Genomic DNA, 8,757 nt, shown 5'->3' with positions numbered 1-8,757 from the left:
AAGGTGTCCGTCCTGGAACCCCCTCGTCCAGCATGTCTGAGGGTGTACGGACACAGCTGCGTCAGGATGGACCACCTACTGTGGTTTGACATCTACCTGTCGCAACACACACAGAGCACGCTGCATGTGGACAGCACCTGCTTCCTTAGACACCCTTAGAATCTCCCCTTGGCAACAGATAAGGTAGCTGCAGACTAGATCCTAACCCTGGGCTGCTCCAACTTCACTGCTTTCTCTTTCACAAAGAGTTGTCTTGGTAGGTCCCAGCGCCGGCATTGAATGATGATGGTCTGGACCCAGTGCTTCACCTCCCCCTGAAGACAAACTATAACTCCAAAACTTGTACTCCCAAAGAGCAATGGGGTGGCCCCTGTGAATGAAGGAGGGCTGCTGGACTGCCTCTCTTTTCACAACTCATCGCCAGGACTTCCCTCCACACAACCTGGCCCATATGTTGCTCTCAGGGTCCAGGGACTCTTTACAGGGAGTGAAAGGAGGCAGCCTGGGATGTCAAGGATGGGCTCCTTCCCAGCTCACAACATCTCAAACACCTGTCTCATGCCTTCCACTTACTACCAGTTCTTTTGAGACAAAAGAAAATCAGCAGAACCTTCTCTAAGAGCAACAGGTGGTATCAGAGTCATTATGTAAAACAGACCACGCTAAGCCCAAGCCAGGACTTTAGAGAAGGGTGTCAGGAAGGGCATCAACACTCCAGCTGTGACGCCTAAGAAGTAACAAGTGGCGTGTGTCCTGAGATGGAAGGAACCATAATTTCAGTCAGTGGGATACATCCTTCCAGGGGGTAGGCCCACAACGTGGAGCCTATTTAGCAAATCAAAGGAAATGACTGTAATGGTCCAATTCTCTGGATTAAAGTGATGCATTGGGATGAGGCAAGAGAGAAATAAAGAGGTGTTTGAAGATGGAACTTATGCAGATTGGACCTAGAAACCTCTGAAGGATGGGAAGGCCAAGACTGGTGATGTCTCCTAATTATGGTGTTTGTAAAGGGTTATTCACTGGTGACCTCAGGGTAACTTGCACTGACCCCACAGTGGGTTTTCCTTTTGGGAAGAATTCCAGATCTCTTTATTTCTTTTTGAGAGACTTCTAAGACCCCAGGTCTCACCAATAATCATACCCACTGCCTCCCATTTGGTTTTCTTAGAGATGCATTTTCTTGAATTTTAGGAATTAGAGAAAAGACCTATTTATATTCTCCTAGGGTGTTCTCTGATTAACTCTTCCTCCATTCTTTGGTCCGTCTACTTTCCCTCCAGCACTCTGGAGGGGTGACCTCTGACCTCACAGCCCATGGTTGCTTTGGTCTCTTGCCTCTAACAAAAATCTCTGGGATGTGAGGGGCACTTTAGACTCTTGCCTTTTTATATGACTTTCTGTGTGCATTTTTTTGTCCTTTCTGCTCTGCGTCTAGGCATCTTCTTTTGCTGGAACACAAGGACCCTCAGGTATTTTAGTTCTTTTCACAAGAACTAAAAAGTTCTTGCTCAACAACTAAGCCTGCGACAACTAAGTCCAACAACTAAGTTGCCCAACAACTAAGTCCTGCAACAAAGCAACAACACAGGCGGTACATAAGTTGTTCTAACTGGGGGTCATGGCAGGGTGGGAAGAGAATGAACAGGCCCTATAGACCTTAGACAGAATCAAGCTCTTGACAATTTATTTCTCTGTGAATTGGAAGATGGACTTTAGTTTCTTCACCTGCACACTGAGGCTATGACTAGCTGCCTCACAGGTAGTAAGGATTAAATAAGAAGGAATACCACATTGTACCTTACATCTTCATAAATGTTAGTTCTTGAACTTTTCTTTAGATATCCTTTGAGCTCTGGTCCCAGTTCCCTTTTCTGGGATCAAATAAAGGTTTTTGTTGTTGTTGTTGTTGTTGTTGTTGTTGTTTTGTTGTTGTTGTTGTTTGTTAGTAGCTTCACTCTAGATACTAGATACATCCTTGGTCAGGACCATGGATCCTCTCTTTCACCAACTCTCATTGATCAATGGTTCTCATTCAAGTTTGTTGAAGACATCCTGAGGTTTCCGGGGTACTTTCTTCTCATGAAGAATAGGGGCCATTGCATGTTCAAGAACCAGCACACTGCCCCAAGTTCTAGGAAATGTTCAGGAAACATGCTGAACAAGTGAATGACTGAAAACTGGTTCTGACTAGTCAACCCAAACTTAGCCAGTTCTAATGTTTCTGGATGCATTAATGCTTTTAAGTTTCTCAAGGGGAATGTGCAGTGTAAAGGATAGAAGAGAGAAGAAATCGGACCTCTCAATAATCAAGTATCTGTAGACTTACCAGTTTTATAAACTGGTGTTTCTCTTCCAAGGAAAGCCTGGGTGAGTCTAAGCACAGGAGTCATTGTCCCTTCTGCTACAAGGATCACTGGCTGAAAGATTCAATCCTTGAGTGTGTCCACATCCATAGAGATACTGGACCAGCCCAGAGAGAGGACATCTGGAAGTTGAATTAACTGCTGGTAATTGTTGGGTAGAAATAGAAATCTCTGATCTTTTGTCAAAAGATAACCTGATATGAAAAATCAAAGGGCACCACAAATTCATCAACATTCCTATAATGAGGCGGGGAACTCTTAATAGTAAACTAAACAGCTGAGTAACAGGATGACCGTACAACAATAGGGAGAGAATTGAGGCACTGAGGTCAAAGCGTGGAGCCAACACCCACCTGGGATGGGGTATAAAAGGCCCAGGAGAGAAGGAGGTTTTCAGACTCAGTGGCTTGGCCTCTCCAGCTGCTCTCAACCTTCTGTGCAACCTCAGCCTAACACCATGACTTCCTGCTACATCAGCTCATCCCAGTGTCCCGGCAGCACCAGGTTGCCTGCCCCAACAAATGTCTATGGCCCCTCCATTGACATTGTGGGCCAGCCTGGGGCAGAGGCCAGGGCTGCCTCCCTGTGCCTGTCGGCCATCCAGGCACATGCCAACCGACCACGTGTGGGGGCAACCCCTCTGGGCAAACCCAGTCTGTGTATGCCGTTCAGCTGCTGCACTGCTTGCCCCTTGCCAGGGACCTGCAACATTCCCGGCAACATTGGAGTTTGTGAGAACTATGTGGAAGGTGCTCCGAATGGCCATGAGAAGGTGACCATGAAGTTCTTAAATGACCGTCTGGCCAACTACCTGGAGAAGGTGCGCCAGCTGGAGCGGGACAATGAGGAGCTGGAGACCAAGATCCGAGAGTCGAGCAAATGCCATGAGTCTACCATATGTCCAGACTACCAGTCCTACTTCCAGACCATCAAGGAGCTCCAGCAGAAGGTGAGGTTTAGAGTAGCCTGGGGTGCGCTGGGTCTGAGGAAGGTGGAAGGGCATGACATTTTTCTCCTTTCCGTTAAACATACCTTTGCCCCAGAACCAAGTCAGTGAGAGATTTGTTAGCTTCACACCCACAGGACATGGTCCTGAAGGCTCAAGGAGCTTTGGGTTCTTGGATTCTCTTGAATATGAGTGTAGATGCTACCTGTAGAGCTGGAGCCCAGAGTATGATGTTTTGTGTGCAAACTGTCTTCCTTTTCCTCAGATCCTTTGCAGCAAGGCTGAGAATACCAGGATGATTATCCAAGTTGACAATGCCAAGCTGGCAGCTGATGACTTCAGAATTAAGTAAGTAGAGTCAGAGGAGGGCTCAGAGGGACTCTTCTTTTTTGTTCTATTTGTAAGTGCCCATCATGGTACTTGCCCAAAGTAGATGTTTGAAAATAATTGCTGGCTAGAAGCATGAATGGATCAATACCTAAGCGTTCACATTCTTCCTTTCCAAACCATAATCTAACCTATTACTAGAAGTTGTCCTTATGTAGGAGAAAGAGAACAAAAGCATTGAAACAAAAAGAGGAAGAATCATCTAGATTGGTAAGGTCCCATGTCATTTTCTCCCCACATCTACAAGATAAGAGAACTTGGTGTTAGAGTCAGAAACAAAATCAAGTCATTGTAAGAATAAACTTTCAGTGCATTGCTGTTGACAGATGCACTGACTCTTGGCCAAATTCATCGGTGGGAGAAATTGTCTCTGTAGTTCCTTGTTTTCAAGAGTTACAATTGAATGAATGAGAAAGGCGTAAAAATTCTGCAAAATGATTAATCCATGGGATAAACTAGAAAGGATTAGGTCCAGAAGACTTACTTTTAAGCCATTCTTTTCCAGCTGAATGATCTTTTTTAGCAGGATGGACACTGCATTCATTTGAACACTTTGGTTGAATCCGCGTATTTACTATTGACCAAGCGGTCAATCCTGGAATATCTATTTATTCTTTCTGAACCTCAGTTTCCCATTTCATCCCATCCAGTGGGCATAATGATACTTGTCCTGACCATGAGCTCTGTAGCTACAGGATCCAATAGGGTGAACGTTGATGAATTGAGGAAATGAGGATCCACATTGGTGGGAACCAGGGGCAGCTGAGAGAACATGTCCTTGGTGTCCTGCTGACCTTGTATTTCCTGTGCCGGAAGGCATGAGAGTGAGCACGCCCTGCGCCAAGTGGTAGAGGCAGACATGTGTGGGATGCACAAGCTCATGGATGACCTGAGCCTGGCCAAGGCTGACCTGGAGGCCCAGCAGGAGTCCCTGAAGGAAGAGCTGCTCTGCCTCAAGAGGAACCACGAGCAGGTCTGGGCCCGGGGCTGCAGACCCTTGGGGGAGGGCGCTGGGCAGGAAGGAGAGCACTGCTCACTTTGGGGCTCTAGGATTCAAACCTGGGCTCAGTTGGCATCGGGATGAAGGGTTGATCTGGGTCTGGGAGTCAGGCTGACTGTGTGGGAGGTGGTGGAAGGAGAGTTTTTTGTCTGTAAAGGTTTGCCTTGTCAATTTAGGAAGGTGTCCAAATGGGCTCTTCCCAGCGGACTGTGGGCAAGACCTTTTACATCAGTGCACGAATGGGGGCACCCCTCAAGCTGTTTGGAGGAGGGGTTCAGGTACCATCTGCTCTGTCAAAAGCCCTTTCCTCGCTCAGGATGTGGTGCTTCTGTTCTTGCAGGAAGTGAGCATTCTGAGGAGCCAGCTTGGGGACAAACTCCAGATTAAGCTGGACGTGGAGCCCACCGTGGACATGAGCAGGGTGCTCCAGGAGATGCGGTGCCACTATGAGGCCATGGTGCAGACCAACCACAATGATCTGGAAGAGTGGTTCCGAGATCAGGTGAGGGCACTGTCTCGGAGCAGGGAGGGACCCCGGCTTTCCCGTGGGAGGTTGCTGATCATGTCTCTGTGGCCTTGTGCTTCAGTCTGAGAGCATCAGCAAGCAGGACATGTCGTGCTCCGAGGAGCTGCGGTGCTGCCAGTCGGAGATCCTGGAGCTGAGACGCACGGTGAATGCCCTGGAGGTGGAGCTTCAGGCCCAGCACACACTGGTGAGTTCCTTTGCACACCTAGAGGCCTCCACTTGGCTCCCACTCCCAAGAGCGGTTCCTGGCTCAGTACCGGCCTCCCTTAAATACAGACCAGGACACAGTTCAAACTTCGACTTCCTTGCCTGTGCAAGAACCTTCTCATAGGTGTGGATGCTGGGGAATGAACATTTACCTGTATGGGGCAGGTCCTGCACACTTATCCTGTGTCTGAAATGAAGAGCAATGGCACATTGTTTATTCTTCTACCTGAGGTCTGCTAGCTGAGGTCCGCTAACAGGAGTTAGATTGTTCTCCAGGCCTGGCAATACCTTGGGAGTGTCACAGTCTTACTGGAGAGACTGAGGGCTGCGGTCCACAATTTTCCACCTGCCTCCCCCTTTGCCATTACAGAAAGACTGTCTGCAGAACTCCCTGTGTGAAGCTGACGCCCGCTTCGGCACCGAGCTGGCCCAGATGCAGGTGCTGATCAGCAACGTGGAGGAGCAGCTGTCTGAGATCCGGGGTGATCTGGAGCGGCAGAACCAGGAGTACCAGGTGCTGCTGGACGTCAAGGCCCGGCTGGAGTGCGAGATTGCCACATACCGGAAACTTCTGGAGAGCGAGGACTGCAAGTATGTGTGATTGGGTCTTTTTCTGCCCAAGATACATACCTGACAGTCAGGCGGGTCCTCAGAGATCACTGATGGGGTTGTGGAAGGAGATGTCGTTGGAAAGAACAAGGATCCCTGTGCACGTTGGCTAAGGGACGCACTCAGCTCTCTGCTGTGTGCAGACTGCCCTGTGGGCCAGTTGTTATATGAAGAGCTGATTCCTAAGCCGAGTCCCCCCAGAGGGCTTCTGGATATGGAAAGACATAGATGAGGGTGGACAAGGAACTGGTCATACGGAGTTCATGGGGCCCTGTGACTTGATGGCAGACCCGTCCTTTACCTGTTTGGTGTTGCCCTTTCTGTGCATCTCTGAGACACCTTTGCAGCTCTTGTGTCTAACTCTTCCTCTCTCTCCCTGCAGACTCCCCATCAATCCCTGCTCTATGGCTGCCTCCTGTGTCCTTTGTCCAGGCTGTGCCCCTGCCACCTGCAGCCCTCTCTAAGCCGGTGGCACCAGCGCTGAGACCCGATTCCGAAGGTCTGCGTGCCAGCGTAGAAGGTCGAGACTGGCTGCCCTCACCTGCTTAGTCTTCCTTCCAGGAAGACCAAACTCAATGGAGGCATTTTCACTGAATCAAAGTGTAACAGAAACTTCTAAGCAGCGGCTCCCTGTGCGTCCCTAGGCTGTGTTTCTCCCCCAAAGCTGTAATTGTCTTTCACTTAAGCTATTATTTGTTCCCAGTATTTCTTCTGGGATTTTGGTTCTACTCCAATGCTTCAGCCTCTCCTAAGATGTAATTGGATTCCTCTACAAAATGGTCAATAAACCTCCTTCCTGCATTAAGTTCTATACTTTTGGTGTTTGGCAATGTGTGTGGGGAGATAAAGAGCTCTGGCCCTCAAGACTTTGGGTGGTCGCAGGCTCCAACATGTCTCGTTGCTGCCAGAATCTCTCTGGGGCATTGGGGTCTTAGCCTCTGGATGAAGGCCCTTTGCTGACATGGGATGTGTACTTATCTTGCCCATCGATTCCTATGGACTGGTGAAAGCAAGCCAGGTTTGTTGCCAGGTTTGAATTCCTTTAGAACAGCTCAGAACTAACATGTCTCTGTCATGCTTTTGGCATCTTCAGACTCTTGGTATTTTGTCCAAGAGCAAAATCACACAACTTAGCTTTCCAAGCTAGCCAAAGGGAGATCATGCTGAGAACTGCCCTGGCCAGGTTGCCAAGTTCTCTCTCTCATTCAGATTGTCCCTTTTATGGAGGCATGGCGTTACCACATGCTGTCTTAGACTGGGCTCTGGGGACAGCTCTCTGGGTCCTGGGCATATTTTCTTCCCCACTGCTGTTGCCGTTGGAGCACCGATGCTGAGGAAGGCAGTTGGTGTGAGTGCTCCGTATGCCTGTCTGCCTCTTGGACATGGCTTTGACCCAGACTCAGATGGGTCACAGCCAGACATGGTGGAAGAGCACTTGTGAGATTATGTGCCTTCTTTGCTGTCCAAGTCAGTTTAGCATCTGGCATGGGCTGAGCGTGTCCAAGAATGAGACTCTCAGATTTTGGCTCCCCTGTGTGCCCTGGTCCAAAGACCAGGGCAGATTCCGTTCTTCTGCATGGTAGCATGGTATTCTGGAAAGAGCACTTGCTCTGGAGTTGGGCCAGTCTGGGCTCAGATCCCACCCTCTATGACCCCAGTTCAGTGGCCAGGCCACTACACTCTCTCGAGACCTACTCTTCAGTTGTCAAAGCAGAAAAATGCTATTTCCCCTTCACCGTTGTTGAGGGATAACTCATACAAGGCTCTTGGCATAGAGAAGGTGTGCAGTGGATATTGGCCCATGGGGCTCCCTGGGAACCAAGAGGGATGATGTTTTCCTCTTAGAAGGAAAGAGGGACTGAAGAGTTGATAGCAGAACCCATTAGCAGGATCAGGGGCCATATATTTCCAAGTCGGTGGCCCTGAAGTTTGACCACCCTCCTTGTCCACTTCTAAGCAATAAGGAAAACCAACCACTCTTGTTATTGGAGTTTAGTGTTTCTCTCTGAATGGCCTAACCCAAACCAACCAACCAAACAAACAAAAGACATTCTTTGGGCTGTTAGAGGACAAGTGGGCTCTTGTGGGCTTCCTTCTAATAAGTAACTCACAAGAATCGTATGTTATAAGGAGTGGCCATAACTTTTTCATGTAACATGGTCGTGAAAATCTGGCCTGTTCCTGCCTTGACCGGCCAGGTCACAATCTGCATGCACTCTAATTTGGGACCCCCACGGTTAGTGGGTGCGATAGGAAAGGCTATTCCGACACAGGGGGGACTGCAGGCTAGGGAAGCTGGCAGGTAGCTATCTAGCTGGCAGGTGGCTACCCTGCCTGGCCCAGGGCACCTGGACACTGGTTTTACAATCATCCGTAATGATGCCCGGCAGCTCAGGGCGCCCTCTGGTGCCAAAACCCAAGCACTTCTCCATCCACAGACGTTCTTATGTCTGTACATTCCACGCTGGGCCCTCCGGCCTCCCTTGGTTCCACTGTCCTTGCATATTGGACTGATAGGAACCCTAGATGCAATGTCTAGTTTTGTTTCGGTCACAGTGATTTCAATGAGGTTGATTATTTTTTTTCCCCTGAGACTTGTGCTCTCTTGGCTTGGAACCAGATCCTCTTTTGAGCGGCCTAGTTAAGTTCCAAGCCCACTAGTATTCGGATTACTGCCTCTGCACTACCAATGTGCTGATCTGTAATATTTTTTTCC

General features: G+C 49.0%; 1 protein-coding gene across 1 annotated transcript; it reads left to right on the top strand.

Moving 5' to 3' along the window:
* The first annotated feature begins 2,823 nt into the window (after positions 1-2,823).
* LOC123930055 (keratin, type I cuticular Ha7-like) lies at positions 2,824-6,505 on the top strand. Its single transcript, XM_045986264.1, has 7 exons — positions 2,824-3,315; positions 3,578-3,660; positions 4,516-4,672; positions 5,040-5,201; positions 5,287-5,412; positions 5,803-6,023; positions 6,424-6,505. Exons 1-7 carry the CDS (start codon positions 2,824-2,826, stop codon positions 6,503-6,505), a joined length of 1,323 nt encoding a protein of 440 aa, XP_045842220.1.
* The last annotated feature ends 2,252 nt before the right edge of the window (positions 6,506-8,757 follow it).

Source organism: Meles meles, chromosome 18, assembly GCF_922984935.1.
Source record: "Meles meles chromosome 18, mMelMel3.1 paternal haplotype, whole genome shotgun sequence".
Classification (NCBI taxonomy): Eukaryota; Metazoa; Chordata; class Mammalia; order Carnivora; family Mustelidae; genus Meles; species Meles meles.
This window is presented reverse-complemented; position numbering and strand designations above follow the sequence as displayed.